Source organism: Oncorhynchus mykiss, chromosome 15 (genome assembly GCF_057628025.1).
Source record: "Oncorhynchus mykiss isolate SJ-2025 chromosome 15, ASM5762802v1, whole genome shotgun sequence".
NCBI classification, from domain to species: Eukaryota; Metazoa; Chordata; class Actinopteri; order Salmoniformes; family Salmonidae; genus Oncorhynchus; species Oncorhynchus mykiss.
In genome coordinates, this window is record NC_143036.1 from 60,883,248 (window position 1) to 60,902,801 (window position 19,554).

The 19,554-nt window shown below is 40.6% G+C and overlaps 3 protein-coding genes across 29 annotated transcripts; 2 read left to right on the forward strand and 1 right to left on the reverse strand.

The window, feature by feature from the left end:
- The first annotated feature begins 5,738 nt into the window (after positions 1-5,738).
- Positions 5,739-8,752, forward strand: LOC110490396 (uncharacterized). Of its 2 annotated transcripts, none has more exons than XM_021563769.3 (6): positions 5,739-6,156; positions 6,303-6,341; positions 6,618-6,866; positions 7,085-7,339; positions 7,679-7,927; positions 8,413-8,752. In XM_021563769.3, the coding sequence occupies exons 1-6, from the start codon at positions 6,102-6,104 to the stop codon at positions 8,505-8,507; spliced, it is 942 nt and encodes a 313-aa protein (XP_021419444.3). In that variant the 5' UTR covers positions 5,739-6,101; the 3' UTR covers positions 8,508-8,752. The 2 variants fall into 2 exon arrangements, with proteins under 2 accessions (XP_021419444.3, XP_021419445.3); XM_021563770.3 differs by having other exon boundaries at positions 5,991-6,156; positions 6,303-6,345.
- A 1,241-nt stretch (positions 8,753-9,993) lies between these two features.
- LOC110490397 (hemicentin-1) lies at positions 9,994-14,030 on the forward strand. The gene is made up of 9 exons (XM_090199037.1): positions 9,994-10,015; positions 10,322-10,375; positions 10,578-10,814; positions 10,978-11,256; positions 11,434-11,733; positions 11,919-12,188; positions 12,518-12,793; positions 12,920-13,168; positions 13,700-14,030. The coding sequence occupies exons 1-9, from the start codon at positions 9,994-9,996 to the stop codon at positions 13,720-13,722; spliced, it is 1,710 nt and encodes a 569-aa protein (XP_090055163.1). The 3' UTR covers positions 13,723-14,030.
- Positions 13,766-19,554, reverse strand: LOC110490395 (RNA polymerase II-associated protein 3). Of its 26 annotated transcripts, none has more exons than XM_036944761.2 (17): positions 19,169-19,537; positions 18,680-18,835; positions 18,445-18,588; positions 18,156-18,275; positions 17,616-17,743; positions 17,396-17,517; positions 17,185-17,255; positions 16,966-17,100; positions 16,644-16,771; positions 16,431-16,552; positions 16,211-16,281; positions 16,017-16,109; positions 15,681-15,910; positions 15,361-15,550; positions 14,879-14,976; positions 14,692-14,792; positions 13,766-14,585 (listed from the first exon to the last, which is right to left on the reverse strand). In XM_036944761.2, exons 2-17 carry the CDS (start codon positions 18,827-18,829, stop codon positions 14,500-14,502), a joined length of 1,989 nt encoding a protein of 662 aa, XP_036800656.2. In that variant the 5' UTR covers positions 18,830-18,835; positions 19,169-19,537; the 3' UTR covers positions 13,766-14,499. The 26 variants fall into 26 exon arrangements, with proteins under 26 accessions (XP_036800656.2, XP_036800660.2, XP_090056688.1 ...); XM_036944765.2 differs by having other exon boundaries at positions 18,177-18,275; positions 19,169-19,527; XM_090200562.1 differs by having other exon boundaries at positions 14,681-14,792; positions 18,177-18,275; positions 19,169-19,527.

A 19,554-nucleotide genomic window follows, 5' to 3' on the forward strand; every position in this document is an offset into this window, starting at 1 on the left:
AATACTTTTTTCACCACTGCATTTACGCAAGTATTTAGACCCTTTACTCAGTACTTTGTTGAAACACCTTTGGCAGTGATTAAAGCCTTGAGTTTTCCTGGGTATGACACCACAAGTTTGGCACACCTGTATTTGGGGATTTTCTCCCATTCTTCTCTGCAGATCCTCTCAAGCTCTGTCAGGTTGGATGGGGAGCATCGCTGAACAGCTATGTTCGATCAGGTTCAAGTCCGGGCTCTGGCTGGGTCACTCAAGGACGTTCAGAGACTTGTCCCAAAGCCACTCCTTTGTTGTCTTGGCTGTGTGCTTAGGGTCGTTGTCCTGTTGGAAGGTGAACTTTCACCTCAGTCTGAGGTCCTGAGCGCTCTGGAGCAGGTTTTCATCAGGGATCTCTCTGTACTATGCTCCGTTCATCTTTCCCTCGATCCTGACTCATCTCCTAGTCCCTTCCGCTAAAAAACATCCCCACAGCATGACGCTGCCACCACCATGCTTCACCATAGAGATGGAGCCAGGTTTTTTCCAGACGTGACGCTTGGCATTCAGGCCAATTAATTCAATCTTGGTTTCACCAGACCAGAGAATCTTGTTTCTCATGGTCTGCGTCTTTTAGGTGCCTTTTGGCAAACTCCAAGTGGGCTGTCATGTGCCTTTTACTGGGGAGTGGCTTTCATCTGGCCACTCTACCAGAAAGGCCTGATTGGTGGAGTGCTGCAGATATGGTTGGCCTTCTGGAAGGTTCTTCCATCTCCACAGAGGAACTCTGAAGCTCTGTCAGAGTGACCATTGGGTTCATGGTCACTTCCCTGACCAAGGCCCTTCTCCCCCAATAGGAAGAGTCTTGGTGGTTCCAAACTACTTCCATTTAAGAATGATGGAGGCCACTGTGTTCTCGGGGACCTTCAATGCTGCAGACATTTTTTGGTACTCTTCCCCAGATCTATGCCTCGAAACAATCCTGTTTCAGAGCTCTATGGAAAATTCCTTTCGACCTCATGGTTTGGTTTTTGCTCTGACATGCACTGTCAACTGTGGGATCTTATATGGACAGTTGTGTGCCTGATGATGAATGGAAACAGGATGCACCTGAGCTCAATTTTGAGTCTCATAGCAAAGGGTCTGACTACTTATGTGAATAAGGTATTCCTGTTTTTTATTTAGAATAAATTTGCTAAACATTCTAAAAACCTGTTTTCACTTTGTCATTATGGGGTATTGTGTGTAGATTGATGAGGATTTGTATTTATTAAATCCATTTTAGAATAAGGCTGTAGCGTAACAAAATGTGGAAAAAGTTAATAGGTCTGAATACTTTCTGAAGGCACTGTATATTTTTGTTCAGTATAGTTAGACCCAGACCCGCATTAGACCACTGACAACCAGAATTAACCCTGATTAGGAAAAGGGGTGTAACAGGTGCGTGACGTCACTCCGACCCCTACCAAAACACAAATAATGACGGACAGTTTCTCTCACCTCGGATTTGAACCACTAGTAACCTCCAACTTCAATGACAGTCAATGCAAAATTAAAAGACAAATCTAGCATTCCAGTGCCCAAATTACATTACATCAGAGGAAGGCTTGCTAGTTAGCTCCAGTGTTTGACTCATATCAGTCATTTTCTTGTAAAACTGCCCAGCTAGCTATTGAAATGCTAATTTGCAATGCTAGCTAGACTGCTTATAGACTTGACTTATAGACTTAGCTCATGGGGCTTCAAGAGCCAGCGGGTTAGATGATTCCACCATCGGCAACAACAGCTAGCTACTAGTTTATATGCAGCTATATATAGCACCAGGGCTATAAGAACTAAACCGATGGACATGGGTCATGACATTGGGTATGTAAACTTTATGTATATGTCCTTAGAAACTGTGTGAATATAAATTCACTGCAACCTAGATGACTGCACCAGACCAGTTGGTGGCACCATATATATGTCATTGGCACCATATATATATGTCATTGGCACCAGTGGCACCATAGGATACTAGAGCAATAACTTTTGATCAAGGGAACTTTGTCTCATGCAAATTAATGTTAGATTTAAATTATACGGACAATGTGAAATATTGTGATTAGTAAATCTTTTTAATCACATATTGTTGCAATATTATGTGGTCTGAACGTAGTGAAAAGGGAATATTTTATTCTGGAAAATTGGAAACTGGAAGTCCTGCTACATTTTTTGTCATTTGGCAGACACTGTTATCCAGAGTGACTTATAGGAGCAATTGGGCTTAAGTGCCTTGCTAAAGGGCACATTGACATATTTTTCACTTAGTCGGCTCACAGATTCAAACCAGCAATCTTTTGGTTACTGGCCTAACACTCTTAAGCTACACCTAGGGATTGCTTATACAACGAATATTGTGACCTTGTCATACTGTAAACTCTGTTCATTGCTGCTCGTAGCTATATATTTTTTAAATATCAATGCCAAATGCAGTGCTAGAAAAAGTACCCAAATGTCATACTTGAGTAAAATTAACATACATTAATAGAAAATGACTCAATTAAAAGTGAAAGTCACCAAGTAAAATACTACTTGAGTAAATATAAAAGTATTTGGGTTTTTGTATCAAAAGTAAATGTAATTGCAAAATATACTTAAATATCAAAAGTAAGAATATAAACCATTTCAAATTGCTTATATTAAGAAAACCAGACAGCACAATTGTCTAGTTTTTATTTTATTTACAGATAGCCAGAGACACACTACAACACGCAGACATAATTTACAAATGAAGAATCAGAGGCAATATGGATGCCCAGGGATGTTCTCTTGATAAGTTTGTGAATTGGACCATTTCCCTGTCCTGCTAAGCATTCAAAATGTAACAAGTACTTTTGGGTTTCAGGGAAAATGTAAAAAGTACATTATGTTCAGTGGGAATGTAGTGAAGTAAAAGTAAAAGCTGTCAAATATATAAATAGTAAAATAAAGCACAGATACCCCAAAAAAACTACTTAAGTAGTACTTTAAAGTATTTTTACTTAAGTACTTTAAACCACTGGCCAAATGTAACAGGTAATGTCTTTGACCCTAAAAAGTGGATAGGCCATTGTGGAGTGGATTTACAAAGTATTTAAACACATCAAATCTGATTTCCTGATTTATCAATAATTCAGCTATCTCTTAACCAATACGTTAGCTTTTATCAAACTAAGTTAAGAGATGTACCAAGGGCATACATACTGAATTTTGTTTTATTCTGACTTTTTCAAAGGTTTTCAAAAATATTCAAGATGGAGGAAAATCTCTCTTGATGGACCTTATGGGTCCACATTTGTTCAGCATGAGGCAGGGCAAAGTTTCAAGTCTAGGACAAATGGAGCAGTGGATATGAGGGTTTAACCCCTCGATCACACCTACAACATCATTCCATTTTGGTACACCTGAAGTACCTTAATTTCCGATGGGAATGCCGCGTTTGCTTTGCAGCAGCATTGCATTGCAGAGGCAGTTGCAGTGTGTTCTGTGTGGTGCATACCTTGGATTTTTGTTGCACACATGTCCAGATGATGATGCTTACCATTTTGCTCAATGACAATTTTGTGTGACTGCCTCTGCGATGCAATGCTGCAAGGCAAACGCAGCGCTCCATTGGAAATGAATGTACTTCTGGCGTACCAAAATGCAATGATGCTGTAGGTGTGATTGTGATGTTAAACCCTCATATCCACCGCTCCAGTTGTCCTAGAGACTTCAAACTTTGTATGTAGGAGTCTTTCCTCATGCTGAACAAATTTGTCTCAAGCTCTCATAAGGTCCATCAGGATAGATTGTCAGACATGCATTTAGGTTATGTACCCAGTAGGTCCCTCAGGTCCTCTGGTACTGGCCTTTCAACTATCCTAAATCCTAGGACCAAGAGGCAAGGAGAGGCAGCCTTTAGGTATTATGCCCCCAGCCTCTGGAGTAGCCTGCCAGAGAACCTGAGGGAGGCCGAAACTGTGGACATATCTAAAAGAGATCTTAAAACACACCTTTTTAGATTAGCTTTTCTTTGAAGTGCTTTTTAGTCATTTTTATTGTTATTATTTAGTTTTTATCCTCTTATGTTTGTTGTGTAGTAAATATTTGTTTTTGTTTTTTCCTGTGAAGGACATTGGGTTGCATTCCATGTCTGAAATGTGCTGTATGAATAAAGTTTGATTTGATTTCACATTGTAGGTGTGATCATGGCATAGATTAAGTGAGACTGCTTATAACAGCACCACCTATAGGCCAATCAGTGCCATTCTGTTTGGCCAAGTTACTCATGGCATCTTGTTTCTGTGTGTCAAATTAGATGTATTTTTCTTACTAATGTATGCTTGACTTATTTGACCATGCTTCACTGTGAACCCCTAATTATTCTATAACCACAGCATGGGCACACACACATAGTCTATACCTGTAACATTATGTTAGACATATATTCTAAAATAAGCACTTAGAGGTTGTGTGATTAAAATGTCATTTTTGTAAACATATATAACGGTTTTAGACACACAAAATAAAGGAGTTTAGTGATATAATATGTAGACATCGAGTGTAGATGCATGAAGACACATTGACATTTAACATTATATATACACTGTGGAGCTCCAAGGACTCTGGGTTATTGCATCTAGATTCCGTGTTCAGCTAGTCAACTAGCAGTGGTGGGAAAAGTACCCAATTGTCATACTTGATAGAAAATGGCTCAAGTAAAAGTGAAAGTCACCCAGTAAAATACTACTTCAGTAAAGTCTAAAAGTATTTGATTTTAAACATACTTAAGTATAAAAAGAAAATGGAATTAAGTATCAAAAGTAAAAGTATAAATTAAAAGTATACATTTCAAATTCCTTATATTATGCAAACCAGACGGCAAAATGTTCTCCTTTTTTAAAATTGATGGATAACATGGGGCAAACTCCAACACTCAGACATACAGTAATTTAAAAACAAAGAATTTGTGTTTAGTGAGTCCGCCAGATCAGAAGCAGTAGGGATGACCAGGGATTTTCTCTTGATAAGTGTGTGAATTGTACCATTTTCCTGTCAAAATGTAATGAGTACTTTTGGGTGTCAGGGAAAATGTGTGGGGTAAAAAGTACATTATTTTCTTTATTAATGTAGTGAAGTAAAAGTTGTCAAAAATATAAATAGTAATGTAAAGCACAGATACCCAAAAAAAAAGAACTTAAGTAGTACTTTAAAGTATTTTTACTTGTGTACTTTACACCACTGTTAACTAGTATAACTTGTGATTGACTCTACAATGTGAAAAACATTACATGGATGATGGAATACAACTGAAAGAGATGGTTGTCTGAAATGTTTACGTGAAATTAACAAACGTTAGATCAGCTTTAATAGGATATGATGAAACAGAATGTAACATAAGGGGTTATAAATGGGAATTTAGATCATTTTACAGCATATGACATACATTTTACCCACACAGTATATAAAAATGTTCACTTCTGCATTTGCAAATATCTGTATCAGCAAAAAATACACTTTTTAAGAGTAATACTTAGTAATAGTTACTGTGTTTGTTTTTTATTCTGTTTGAGGTATTGATATTGAGGTTCAAACCAGAGTTTCTGACACTGTTGACACAACCAAGTCACGTGTGCCTAAAGCTAAAGTCAAAGTCTGTTTCATTCAGAACTTTTTGTACTTTTGATAAGAGATTCTGGTACAAGCCATGCACTGAAACCACGTTCTCGGCACTCCTAAATTCGTCATACACTCATGTGTTACACATATGGTCTCATATCTTTCCCTCCAATTGATTCTGTCTATTAAAAATAGTAAATGAATTGACTTCAGCTCCCCAGGAGCAGGGATGGAGAGTTGGAGACCACTTATTTTATTCCTCAGTACATTGCCCTCTACATGTTAGTTCATAGTAAATGTTGCCAGTTCTGTTTTGCCCTATTTAATGGTCACTACAGAAATAATGTATTTTTAATAGGCAGGTTTGAATGGGCAGGGCAGGTTCGCTCCCAGTCTGTTCTCTCTGATAAGGTGTGTTTGTTAACCTTCTCACTCTACTACTTGACTCTGTAACAGTCCCATATTCCTGGTATTCATTCACCTCACTCCATTGCTGCAAGACAATGAAGGATACACACACCCTGCTCAATCTGCTTCTGCTGTTTGTGTACCTTGCAGGTAATATGATATGGAAAAAACAACATTATTTTGAGATAATATTTTGTCAAAATCTATTTTTGAGGATGCCGAACGCGGTTTGACATCTGTCAGTAAGTCTGTATGTTCTGGAAACTTTCTGCTAAGCTGTTTTTATGAACTTCCAGGATCAACTGTGACCACTGATGGAGGGAAGGACAGTCCCAGTAGGTAAACCACAGACACATGACAAACTAGTCAACGTATTATAGTATGGCAACATTATTGGAGTGTTGGGTCCTCTGGATTGTACCTGTGGTAGGGCAGTATTGCTAACAGCTAGCAGATAACTACTGTACAGAAATGAGGGGTCAGTTGGAAATGCCATGACTTTTAATTTTATTATCATTGTAGCAATTTATCCCTATTACAAGTAAATTTACACCCTGTGTGCCAAAAATCCGGTAGGCCAACATTGCCTGATTGTGCACTGTAATTTTCAGATGGTCCCTTGGAACTAACCATTTTGGGACCTGACTTTGTGACTGTGGGCGTGCCATGCAGTTTTGACTGTTCCGCCCAGTGCTCTCCTTCCTGTAGCTACAGAATGAGTATCGACGGGCAGATTGGACAGGGGAACGAAGTGTTCTTCACAGCTCGCCAATGGGAGGAGTCCCTAAACCTCACATGCACGGCAAGGAATGATGACTCTGGGAGGTCCTCTACAGTAACAAAGATACTGCAGGTTTTAGGTGCGTGGGTGGTTTGTTGTTTTTATGACACTTCACTTGAAATTAGAGGTGATGGTCTTTATGATATTAGGAATGGAGGGATAATTCAATGTGTTGTAATTTACTGACAACATGTCTGGATTACTGGATTAGTGTTAGATTAAATAATTTTGCTCATGTTTTTCACATTGGTCATAGGATCTAGACTATTATCTAAATGTGTGTGTTCCTCCTTGTAGCTGGACCAAGCAATGTATTGATCACAAGCCCTGACTTGATGACCCCAGGGGCCCCACAAAGCTTCAAGTGTAACGCCGACTGTCGTCCCTCCTGCAACTACACTTGGGGGATAAAGGACCGATGGCTCGGGGGGCAGGGGAACGAGATTACCGTAACTCCCGAAAAGTTGGCCACCTCTGTTACCCTGAACTGCAAGGCCATCAACAGTGTGTCTGGGCTCTATGCCATGGCCACCAGGACAATACCTGTGACATGTAGGTTATTGGGAGATGTAGAGCTTCCTCTAACAATTGTAGATTATTTATTGTCATTAGTGTAATGCAATTGTTCATATCCATATCCAGGGCCGGATTAAGAAATCATAGGCCCCGGGGCTTTGTTTTGTTATAGGCCCCCTGGTTGGATATTTTTTGGGGCCTCTCAGACCCCATTCAGGCTTGGGCCCAGGACCTTTTCAATAGCTTGATCTAGCAATTAACACACTTCCCTTATCCAGTATACATTCTACATTTGATGATTAAAGAGTGATTTTGGGGTTTTGGTTGAAGTGATACTTGAACCAGCTTCTTCCTTTACTTTTTGTCTCCTATCAGCTGGTCCATCAGAGGTCCACGTCATTGGTCAAGACTCTGTTGCAGTTGGCTTCAAGTCCAAGTTTCTGTGCACTGCCAAATGCATTCCTACTTGTGACTACTGGTGGATCGTTGATGGTCACACTGTTTATGGCAGTGAGATGGAGATGACGGTCGAGCGACATGTAAAGTCAGAGAAGATTAAGTGCTACGCTCAGAATACGGTCTCAATGAATTTTGACGTGGCAACCAAGACCGTATGGGTGGGAGGTACAGCAGAAATCTCATGATTATACATTTGAGTAACTACAGACATAAAAAATGTCAGACAAATCAAATCCAAATCGAATGTATTTATAAAACCCTTTTTACATCAAGCAGATGCCACAAAGTGCTTATACAGAAACCCAGCCTAAAACTCCAAACAGCAAGCAATGCAGATGTAGAAGCATGGTGGCTAGGAAAAACTCCCTAGAAAGGCAGGAACCCTACTGTAGGAAGAAGCCTAGGGAGGAACCAGGCTCTGAGGGGTGGCCAGTCCTCTTCTAGCTGTGCCAGGTGGAGATTATAAGAGTACATGGCCATTAAGGCCAGATTGTTCTTCAAGATGTTCCAACATTCATAGATGACCAGCAGGTTCAAATAATAATCCCAGTGGTCGTAGAGGGTGTAGCAGGTCAGCACCTCAGGAGTAAATGTCAGTTGGCTTTTTGGTGTTCCTTTTGTAATGTTTTTGTTGTTGTTGTGTGTTACAGATGATGGAAAATCCATGGCCATACAGGCTAAACAGACTATAGACCTGCTTCTGTTTGCCTTTACACTCTCACTCTACACTGTAATATCACCATAATCCAGGAGAGGGACGTTTTGTACAAGGAAGTAAGCTGTTCTCCACACGCACATCTGAATAATTTGAAAACATGTCAGCATTATTACAAACAGTGCCTTCCATATCAGCATATTTGCTGATGATAAGTGGAGTGGAAAGACTTGGCTGAATCTTTCAATATTAAATCACTACGTGTGTGCAAGCATCATCACGTGTATACCCTATTTGGAATAAATATTTAATAAAGACAAATATACATTAATTTAGTAGCATGTCTTTTTTTGCAATGTGTAACTTTTTTCCAGACTTGAGATGGAGTTGAAACCTGCAAGCATGCCATCTTCATGGAAGGCACAGACTTTCAAGTGATGTATTTTAAATGGAGTGTTGAGGTGGACAGGCTCAAGACAAGTCAGGTCCAGCTCAACACGCCCTTTAAAATACATTACTTCAAAGTCTGTGCCTTTGGGGGGGAAAAATATGTAATATAGATGTTGTTTGCTCAAATCATTTACACTCCCAATATTTGTCTAGAAACTGCATAACTGCAACAAAATACATGACAAACTGTTTTTGAAATGTTTTGTGTTTTCTCAAATAAGTTCTGAAACAATTATCTCAATCAATTGCCATCATACTGAATTAAATATTGGAAATGTGAAATAGTTTGGTACTGTTAGTTGAAGTGCTATTTTCACACATCGTCTGACTGATGATTAGCATTAACTTCACAACAGATGAGGGGCCCACCCTGCATCTACATCTACATTTTGATCTGGAATGTAATCAACATGCATGAATATTAAAACACACTTGATCACGGAGTGCGATTAGTCCGCTTTTGATTACCACTGATTATATATCAGGCGTTTATTTTATGGTACATAAGTACAATCAATGTTCCAGAGAGGCAATGGTATCACCTACACACACACCCTCTCTATCTTTTCAAGCTTTTCCATGCATAACCCTTTTGTCATCTTGAATTATAGTTCAATTGGTTAAGTTAATTAATGCATTTTAAATGGAAAAATAATAAGTGTCCTTTACTAATATAAATATTATACCAACAACCACTGTATAAGAGCTATTCGACATAATAGGATGAACAGATTAAAACATGTTTGCACACTTTCTTTTGTCTGTAACGTCACCTGTCTGAATGGACGAGAAGAAAACAAAGTGAACGCTCCCTCGCTCAGAGACATGTCACTTGGCAGTATCAAAAGGCTCGGTCGCAGTAGATCAACGCCTACGAACACAAGGAACTAGCGCGCACGCCCTAACCAGAACACAATGCCGTGGAGCTGATTACCCACATAAAGGTCCAAAAGCTAGCGGCGCTTTGCCGGCACTGTTGGATAATGTCTTGTTTTTGAATTGGTTCCTGATAAGATTGTCAGACAGTTTTTTTCCGGAGGTATAAGGGGAGAAGAGCTCTTGAGTGGACATTTCAGCCCCTTTGTCGCCCGGATCTCGGCAGCAGAACCATGGTTCTCCTCTGCACATGCTGCTCACCTGCCTGGCAGGTAAGATACCACATTCAACTGAACCTGTTAGTGTTGAGGTCAAATCTACTTCAAGTCAGGAATGACATTTTCTCATGCAAATTTGTAATGGAAAAAAAAATCCGAATTTTTCTGAATTGTCAAAGTAGCGAATAAGAAATAGTTTTGTAATGAAAATCCAAATGTTTTAAACAGAGAAGTGCCTGCATGTAATGTGTATCAAGGGCCTAGGCCATATACATGTGTTATTAATGCTTTATAAGATAGTTCATTTAAAGTGAACCATTGTGATGGCATGGGATTCTTTTTCTTTCCGTGTTTCTGTAGGAACACTTGCCAGTGAGAGAGAGCAGGGCAGGACATCGGAGGAAACCACACCATGTAAGATACATTAGGTTTCTGGCATCATTTCTAAGTATACAAAATAAATGTATGCCAAAAGGCTATATGCATTAATCACCCATTGTTTATCCTTACACTAACATTATAACATTATGGTGAACAATAAAAAATGTAAATCCACTTCGTCCTAATTTTTTACCATTACGTTTATGACTCAGGGGCTTGTTTTCCGTTCTGTCAGATGGGCCGTCCTTTGTGGAGATCAGTGGGGTGAACACAGTGACGGTGGAGGTTCCCTATGGCTTCCAGTGTTCAGCCAATTGCTTCCCAACTTGCACCTTCACCTGGACCAGAGGAGGGCTCACCACCCAGGGCCCACAGCTCAACCTCCAGCTGAAGGAGCAGGTTCCACCACAGGTCCTGATCTGTATGGCTACAAACCCCGCCACTGGGAAGTCAGTGACAGTCAGCAAAACAGGCTACTTATAATCAGTTTTTATCAATCTAAACGAATATTTAGAAATCATACTATGCCAACAGATGTTATGCTTTTGTGTCTCTGTACTGCATATCCAAAGGTTGTGGAGCTCTGTTCTACACTCTCCAACCTAATTCAACCGACAATTATTACACGACAATTATTTATTTTCTAGCTGGACCGTCCAATATAAAGATCACAGGTCCTGATACACTGTCCAGTGGAGTGACGTCCAACTTTTCCTGCTCTGCTGATTGCTACCCGTCCTGCTCCTACACCTGGACAATTAGTTCTGAAGCACAAAGCACAGTGACCACCAAACACGGTCAAACCATCTCCGTCACACCTGACTCCTGGGAGATTGCAGAGGAATTGATCTGTGATGCTCAGGACACTGTCTCACTCCTCTACATCTCAACCTATGTCACACCTTACGTGGCCCGTGAGTGGAATTTTTGTCATTTTTTTCAACTTTGGAGTGATCCATTGAAGTCGCATTGGATAATTATTACTATATTATGTTAGTCATATATTCCGTGTACACTGCATTTTTAGAAACTTCTAAGAGTTTATAATCAATTAAACACATAATCAAGTGTTTACTTCCACCTCTTCCCAGGTGGACCGGGGGCCATTTTGATCACGGGTGCCAGCTCAGTGACAGTAGGAGACACTTACAACTTTGTGTGCTTTGTTGACTGCACCCCCTCCTGTAACTTTACCTGGACATTCAATGGAAAGATCTTCAATGGTGACGAGATCCAGTTGCCAATCTTCCATAAGGGTGATAAGCCCATGGTTGGCAGTAAACTGGTGGTTACTGTTGATGATTACAGGCACAATGAGGCACTGACGTGTGAGGCCAAGAATGTTGCCTCAGGGGTCACTGCTGTTAGCGCCAGGATCCTCAGCGTCACTGGTAAAGTCCGAGTTTTTATGACAAAAGATTTGTCACAAGTCAATATTTAGAATCTGATGTTTGGAGGTGACAGTCCAACATTTTGTAAAAGCCAACTCAAAGTATTTATCTTGGTATCTCTCTGAAAATAAAATGTTCCTCGTTCTTTCTGTCCTCTTCACCTCTTTTCCACTCCCGTCTTCCAGATCCTATCTCTGTACAGCCGGTGTCCCAGGACAAGCCCTTGGCACACCAGCCCTTCTCACTGCAGTGTGTGGGCTCTCAGAATCCAGCCTCCATTTTGTGGTTAAAAAATGGCCTCCCTGTTGCTGTGTCCAGCAGGGTCAGTCTCTCCCCCAACAATATCACTATGTCTTTTAGTCCTCCGCTCCAGTCGGATGGTGGGCTGTACCAATGCATTGTTTCTCAGGGGGGAGCACCCATCAAAGGGGTTGGGTACCAACTGAATGTAAATTGTGAGTATGCAGAGATAAATTCTATTTATACAGCCATTTTTGCTCACCATACACCAGTATTTCAAGAAAGATCATAAAAGAGATAGTTATTTACAGGAGCAATTAGGGGTTAAGTGCCTAGCTCAAAGGCACATCAACAGAACCCTTAGGCTACTTGCCACCCCTATGGGTGTGTGTGTCTGTATGTGTGTGTGTGTGTGTGTGTGTGTGTGTGTGTGTGTATATATATATATATATATATATATATATATATATATATATATATATATATATATATGTGTGTGTGTGTTTACAAGCTATAAATAAAGACATTTCATGACATTTTCCAGATGGACCACTTCAAGCTGTTATCATCCAATCTGGCAAAGGCCCAGTAGGTAAAGTCCTGTATCTCCTGCCTGGATCAAAGACAGCCCTTCAGTGTTCGGCCCTGTGCTACCCCACCTGTACCTACACCTGGATATACAAGGGGAGGCTGGCAGAGATGAACGCCTCCTTCTCCCTCACACCTGAGACAACCATGGACGGAGGACCCCTCAGCTGTGTGGCTTACAACTCAGTGACCAATGACAACAGCACTGCCAATACCTCAGTTGTGTTACTTGGTGAGCAGCAGTTAGATTGTATTTGTCAAAACATATTTCTATGCAGACCTTGAAACTGAGTGATCTTGTCACTGTCGTATGAAGCATAAAAAGAGGTAGTTCAGAACGAACAAGCCTTTCTTTCAGATGGACCATCTAATGTGACCATCTCAGGACCAGGTGCCCTGGAGGTAGGGGTCAAGGCCAGTTTCAAGTGTATTGCCCAGTGCTCTCCCTCTTGCAGCTACACCTGGAGTGTGTATAGTCGGACCATGCACGGCAGCGTGGTTGATATAACCGTCAACCGTTACGTAGCCACTGAGTCTTTCAGCTGCGAGGCACACAACACGATCACCGGGAAGACAGCAACAGCCAATGAGACACTCAGTGTCACAGGTATGGTCAAACTACTATGATCCATCAATTTAATTGTTGGTCTTATAACACTTCCTACTACTCCATTCAACTGGGGACGGCATCTTCGGTAATAATTGTCATGCAACCGGCCAGTTATTGCCATCATTTTAATTTTAGTATAAGCTTGTAATTTATCATTATGCACATTTGAAAATTAGCTACACCAAACCTAGTGAATACAACACAGCTTTGGTGAAACCCGCATCTCAATAAAGTTGACCGCTTGGAACTTTTGAAAATGAAGCTTCTCTCGACCGTGTCGTCATGCTTGTAAAATGATTACCAACTTCACCAAATTCATGAAAAACTGCTATTGGGTAAACTGTTAACTGAGAAAAAAGTTGAATTGCCTGTGCTAAAATATAGGTATTAAGACAACTGACACGTTGCTTATAGCTCACGGTTATTCTCAGTTACATGCTAATACAATTATTGTGCAAGCCTAACATGTGTAATAGACATGCCACAAAGTTCAGTCAGCTATTAACATTTCTCCACTTATTCCCAAAGATTCTCACTGGTGTGGATGTTGAGAACAGTCAAGACAAGAATTCCATTCAATGGCGATGGGGCAACAATGCAATCTAACAGTGTCTTTATTATCTTGTACTGCTGTCTGGAAAATGTGTGCTTTGTTAATGCAGTTTGACAGACTTCCTGTAATTTGTTTATTTTCCACATATGTATACTTTGCCAACTTCTTAGTCCATGTGTAGATGACACCAAAAACCTATATTTAAGTTAGGTTAACAGTTAACATGTGAAAACGCTATTTGCTGAAAAGTATCTTCTCCATATCTGCACTTTCAGTGAACATCGATAAAGGTTGTCAATTTATTAGGTATTCACTCATTCACTGCAATTAATGTCTTGGAGATGTACGGTCCCGGACAGAAGAATTGAAAATAACAAATGTTTTGCCTTTATTCATATTTCAGTTCTCATGGCTTTCTAAGAGTAGCAGATGAATATTTGAACAATTACCCATATGGTTCTTTTGGGCCGCAGTCAGATAGAACATTCTTGTTTTGGCCATGCAGAGTAACTACTGTTCTCATAAGGATGAAACTTATACATGTTGAGCCATAGGGAAAAAAAATACAAAATAAAACAGTATTACATCAAAATGTTACAGACCTTCCAACATGGCAGCCGAAATTAAGTGATGCATTGTTGCGTACATACAGCAATGTTTGGATTAGTAACATGGACTAGAGCATTGGAAAAACTCCTTCAAGCGATTGCTTGCTGAAGTAAAAAACAATTTTGCTCTCCGTGGCGATGCCCATTTTTAGGGTTCTGCACTCACGTCACACTCCATACTTCTTTTGCAGGGCTACTACTGAAACGTCCTCAAGTCCAGCTTGACGAAGAAAGTCAAACAATTCTTGTAGAACTAGAAAAAAAAAAAAAAAAAAGTTTGCCGTTATTAATGTCATAATTTTGCATTGGGGTTAAATAATGTATCGCAAACTGGGCCAGGTCACCAACCAAATCGGTACCTTTCTTCTCAGGGTTGGACATGAACATGACAGCCATATCGAACCGCCTCACACCGGCCAGATTCCTGAGGATCTCCAGTATGACAGGTGGCTCTTCCTTCCTTCATTTGATAAGGACAATGTGACAGTCACATTTCTTGTAAGAGCCATAACATTCGTAATGGCATGGTATTTGTACAGTACTTACTTGATGTAGAAGCTTTGTAACGTCCTTAGAATCTGATTGAGCATGTCTGGTTCAAGAGAGCTCTGGAAGATCTTTGCATAAGCCTGAGGCTGGATTTGCTAAAACATCACAAACATACAAACATCAGTCCTTGGTGGCATCTACATGTTTTTCTCAGCAGAAAAGACAAATCTCATTGTATGGTGATTTGTTAGTGTACAAATAGAACCCCAAACAAGAGATGAGGTCTCTGCTGAAGAATAGATGATCACAACAAGACAGGCATCCAAGATAAGATATAGCCTATTAGTAGGTCACATCATTAGCAACCATTTTGTATAGGCTATAACTAAAATGTTAAATAAAAAAGGACATTAATAACCCATATTGTTTATTTATTTTCTCCTTTGAACTTGAACTATTTGCCCATATGACATTTGAGAAGTCTATTCTTTTGGATGTGTAATATTGTGTTTTTCATCATATTTTAATTCCACACCCACCTTCAAATACTTGTAGATGACTTCAGGGCCATTTCCAATCTTCCTTAGGTCTGCCTCTAGCTGGAAGCTGTTGGTGGGGGCAGGAGGTACGAGCTCAGTTGATGGTGTAGCAGGCGGTTCTGTTGGTTCACTGACAGTTGCCTCCCTGTGCTGCTGTGTCTGTGCTCTCACAGCATACCCCACAGGCCCTCTGAAATAAGAAAACAGCCTCATCAGTGGTGTTAAAGTCTAACTATTGACAAATGTTCTATTCAAAACTAACTAAAAACATGCATTAACAAAATCCTCAAGCCGTTCAGCAATTAAACAATATCTCTTACTTGACAGGGGAATGTGAGGGGAGGTTTGATGTTTCTTCAATCTTCGGGATCTTAGCACTGGGGGAGGTAGAGGGGGGTGAGGCCTGACCCTCTCTCACGGTGTATGCAATGGAAGTGGTCTTCTGGTGCCTAACATGGGGGGCTGTGGTTGAAGTCAACACAGCCGGGGACTCCTCCTGGACCAGGATCTTTCCACAAACCTCTTCAATGTCCACTCTACTCAATGGCTTCTGGGATAAGGAAATCAAATCGGAACATTGTCGTGTGTCAATCTTTCAAGCCAAGTTTAGAAACAGCCTACCGAAAATATTTTCCTGTTTTATCTGAGAGACTCACGGTTGACTGCAGGTCAGGTGGTTTGTTAATTGGCTGTACTGTTCTCCGCTGTGCATGCTCCTCTGTTGCCAGCAGACCACTGGTGTCCATGTCCTAAGAGCAGAGAGAGGCTATGTCAATGATTTGTCAACAAAGACAACAGGTGTAAGAACATTAACACAAAAACCATAGTGAGCATGGAACCACATACGTACAATTGCAATCTTCTTCATCTCATAAAATACCTGCTTGTTTCCTGGTTCTAGCTTCAGGACCTCCTCAAAATCTATAATAAAACATAACATAATAAACAGTTCCATGACTACTGCTACCATTCACACAAAGACTTCAACCTGCTCAAGGTAGTTACATAGAAACATGCCTAGCCTATACAAAATGGTTGCCTACTAATAAGATAGGCTGTGTCTACTGTACCTTCTTTAGCTTGTTTGAGCAGTCCCAGAGCAGCCCTGGCTGTCCCTCTGCAGGCAAAGGCCTTTGAATAGGTGCCATCCAGGGCTATTGCTTTACTACAGTCCTCCTCAGCCTCTTTATATCTAAGGAGAGACTTAAGCTTAATCAATGCACAGCTTTGACAAAATTTACACTTATCCAATACTCTCTTATCCTGCCTTCCCTGCTGCTTACCTCTGCAGCTTTAAGTAAGCCATGGCCCGGTTGGCAGGCAGGAGGACGTTGGTGCTGTCCGCTTCCATGCCCTTGGTGTAGTACTCTACTGCAGCCTCGTACTTCCCCTCTTTGAAGTATGCATTCCCCTGAAAGAGTCAAGGTTTAGTTTCGTGGTAACGATTTAGAAAGCAATGCACTTAAAAACAGGCAAATAGCATGCTGTAGTACACCTGTGGTATGTCTTCAGCACTGCAGTGTCTCAGAGTCACTGGGTAACTGGTACCCAATATGTAGCGGGCCTACTCTAACAGCAAAATATAAGTGTAGCTGGTGGCTCTACCCTGTCTTTCTGCACCACCGCCTCCTGTCTCCTCTGCTGATCCTCCATGAACTGCTGTTGCTTGACGTCCACCACAGGTGGCGTCACCACTGCAGCCTCTGGGCTTTCTGCCTTTCCACCCAGTTTAGCAATGACCTACCGATAGAGGAGAGGTTAGAGTGGATCAGGGAGGGGGATACAGAGGTACAGTAATAGATCCAACACCAGATAATGTCTCACCTCTTTGCATTTCATCACTTCCTTATGTGCCTCCAGGTTTCCAGGATCCAGCTTGAGAACCATTACATAATCTAGTTATGTAGAGGAAGGAAGCAGAAATAGTTTTTAAGTGACCTATTCTAAGATAATACAGCATATAAAAACTATACATCCTCTGCTGGCATTCTACCCATTTGAAAACATGTTTTGTTGTGTTACTATTACTCCTCACCTTCTAGGGCAGATTCATAATGTTGCAGGGCGAATCGAGACGCTCCTCTTCGTGCAAATGCTTTGAAGTAGTTACTGTCCAAAGCGATGGACAAGTTGCAGTCAGACTCGGCAACAGCAAACCTGACAGACAGAAATATGAATTCTCACATTAATGTTGTCATTTAAAATGTTTGTTTGTTTATATATATATATGTCTTATTTCCTTACATGTTGCTTACTTTTTGAGTCTGAAGAAGCAGGCAGCTCGGTTTGTAGGCAGAACGGGGTTATAAGGGTCTGCGCACATGCCTCTGGTGTAACACTCAATGGCATCCTCATACTTCCCTTCTTTGAACAGCTGACTGCCCTGAAAAGCAATTGTCAAACTCAGTACAGAAAATATAAGATTTTGCAATCTATTCATACAATACAAGTAGTAACATTTACTGACTACCGACTGAGTATTATTGACTACTACCATCAATGACTGGTGATAGTTGCTAGAGGCCCCGATGGCGGTATACTCTTTGGGTAATTGTCTAGGATTTCAGAGGCAACTTTCTAGTCCTACAGACATCTAAATCACAGCATACTGCAAACAAATGCCCAGTGTGCAAGTCTGTTCCTTGAATTGACCTTCAATGGTGGTCATTGTGTCATCATAAAAATAATAAGTCATATTTTAAAATGACAACATTTACATGAGAAATCGTATTTCTGTATGAGTCAGGTTTGCTGTGGCTGAGTCTGACTACAATACTATGAGTGTGAAGTCGTACTTTCTCCTTCTCTGCAAGCACCTTGTCTTGGTCAGTAGCAGGAACCCCAGAATCCTCAGACTCAGAGTCATTGGATTCAGCAGGGCTGTCCTCTTTATCCATGGACTCCAATACCTTGTCCTACCAGAAGACAAAAAAAAAACACCCCAAGAAATGTTTAGTGTAACAGCAAGCAGTACATTCTGTTTAGCATGGTGCACTACTGCCATTCAGTTTAAAACCATATACTTAGTTAAAACTCACTATTGAAATCAAAGGAGAAACAGGCCAGATCCACCTAATCCATTACCACATCAAATTTGTCCCATGACTGATAGTCATGAGACTTTATCCTGGGTGCTTGTTTTGGTTCAGTCTTTGCATTGTTGTCTGATGCCTTATTTTTCTCTCTCTTCTTTTTGTAGTCATTGTTTCGCACTGGTGGCAGGCTTTTCTAAGGCAGGAATACATAGGTCAGGATCTTTCTAACATAGCACAATCTCAACGGCAAATATAAAATATACACATTTTCAAGTGTTACATACTTGAGACTCGCTAAAGCTCCCAGTTCTTAGTTGCTCATCCTTCCTCTTTATGTCAGTTTCCCAGCTGTCAAGATCTTTCATGAAGTTATGCAGGTCCTCTGCATTTTGTCGCATTTGCAGTTGGAGTTCAATGGCTTTGTTTTCAGACATGCCTACCTGTCAAATACATTGAATATACTAGGTTGACAAAACAGGAGATAGGATCACTTTCATTTAATATGTTAGTAAGCTAGCTACATCAAGTCAACGGGGACAGAAACAATAAAACACTAACTTTATTGACGTTACTCAAACTGTGGAGCTAGTAACATCACGCTACTGTTGACTAACTACTATAACACCAAGGAGCTAGCTACAGTTGAGACATTAGATAGTCACGACTGTCTCGCAAAAGCAGCTGGTAGCTAGCTAGTTGCCTAAGCGAACGCAACGCTTTTAACGAGTTTCGACCTGGATATAAGAGCTGATTACATTATAATATTTGAGTACCTGTTCCTTGCGTCCCAAATTGATTGTAATTTATCAGTTTAAGTTTAAACGAGGCTTATTAGCATTTAACGTTCACTACAAACTATCACCATACTGTCGTTTTCTGTTTGTGTTCGGCGCCATGACAGCATGTCCTCTTCTTCGATGGGGTTTAATTGCGGTTGGCAACCAATACATTTTGCATTACTGCCACCTACTAGACTGGAATACTCCCCTATACTTTGCTTATTAAAAAATTAACAAACAACACTCACAAAAAAGTAAAAGCACGCTACTCCAGTATTTAAATCTATTTAGTTCTTCCTCAGGCCAACAACCTGAAAGGATTGGACACCACCACTTAACACACCCCGTAACTCGCCTGATGTCAAGTCTCGCACACCCAA

Bases quoted from the DNA above. Each gene is read 5' to 3' on its own strand.
- LOC110490396 (XM_021563769.3), top strand. From the start codon at position 6,102: ATGAAGGATACACACACCCTGCTCAATCTGCTTCTGCTGTTTGTGTAC. The intron at 6,867-7,084 runs GTGCGTGGGTGG...TCCTCCTTGTAG, and splicing joins AAAGATACTGCAGGTTTTAG to CTGGACCAAGCAATGTATTG. The intron at 7,928-8,412 runs GTACAGCAGAAA...TGTGTGTTACAG, and splicing joins CAAGACCGTATGGGTGGGAG to ATGATGGAAAATCCATGGCC.
- LOC110490397 (XM_090199037.1), top strand. From the start codon at position 9,994: ATGCTGCTCACCTGCCTGGCAG. The intron at 11,257-11,433 runs GTGAGTGGAATT...ACCTCTTCCCAG, and splicing joins TGTCACACCTTACGTGGCCC to GTGGACCGGGGGCCATTTTG. The intron at 13,169-13,699 runs GTATGGTCAAAC...TTATTCCCAAAG, and splicing joins TGAGACACTCAGTGTCACAG to ATTCTCACTGGTGTGGATGT.
- LOC110490395 (XM_036944761.2), bottom strand. From the start codon at position 18,829: ATGTCTGAAAACAAAGCCATTGAACTCCAACTGCAAATGCGACAAAAT. The intron at 16,772-16,965 runs GTAGAGCCACCA...TGACTCTTTCAG, and splicing joins CGGTGGTGCAGAAAGACAGG to GGGAATGCATACTTCAAAGA. The intron at 14,793-14,878 runs GTAAGTACTGTA...TATCAAATGAAG, and splicing joins TTACAAAGCTTCTACATCAA to GAAGGAAGAGCCACCTGTCA.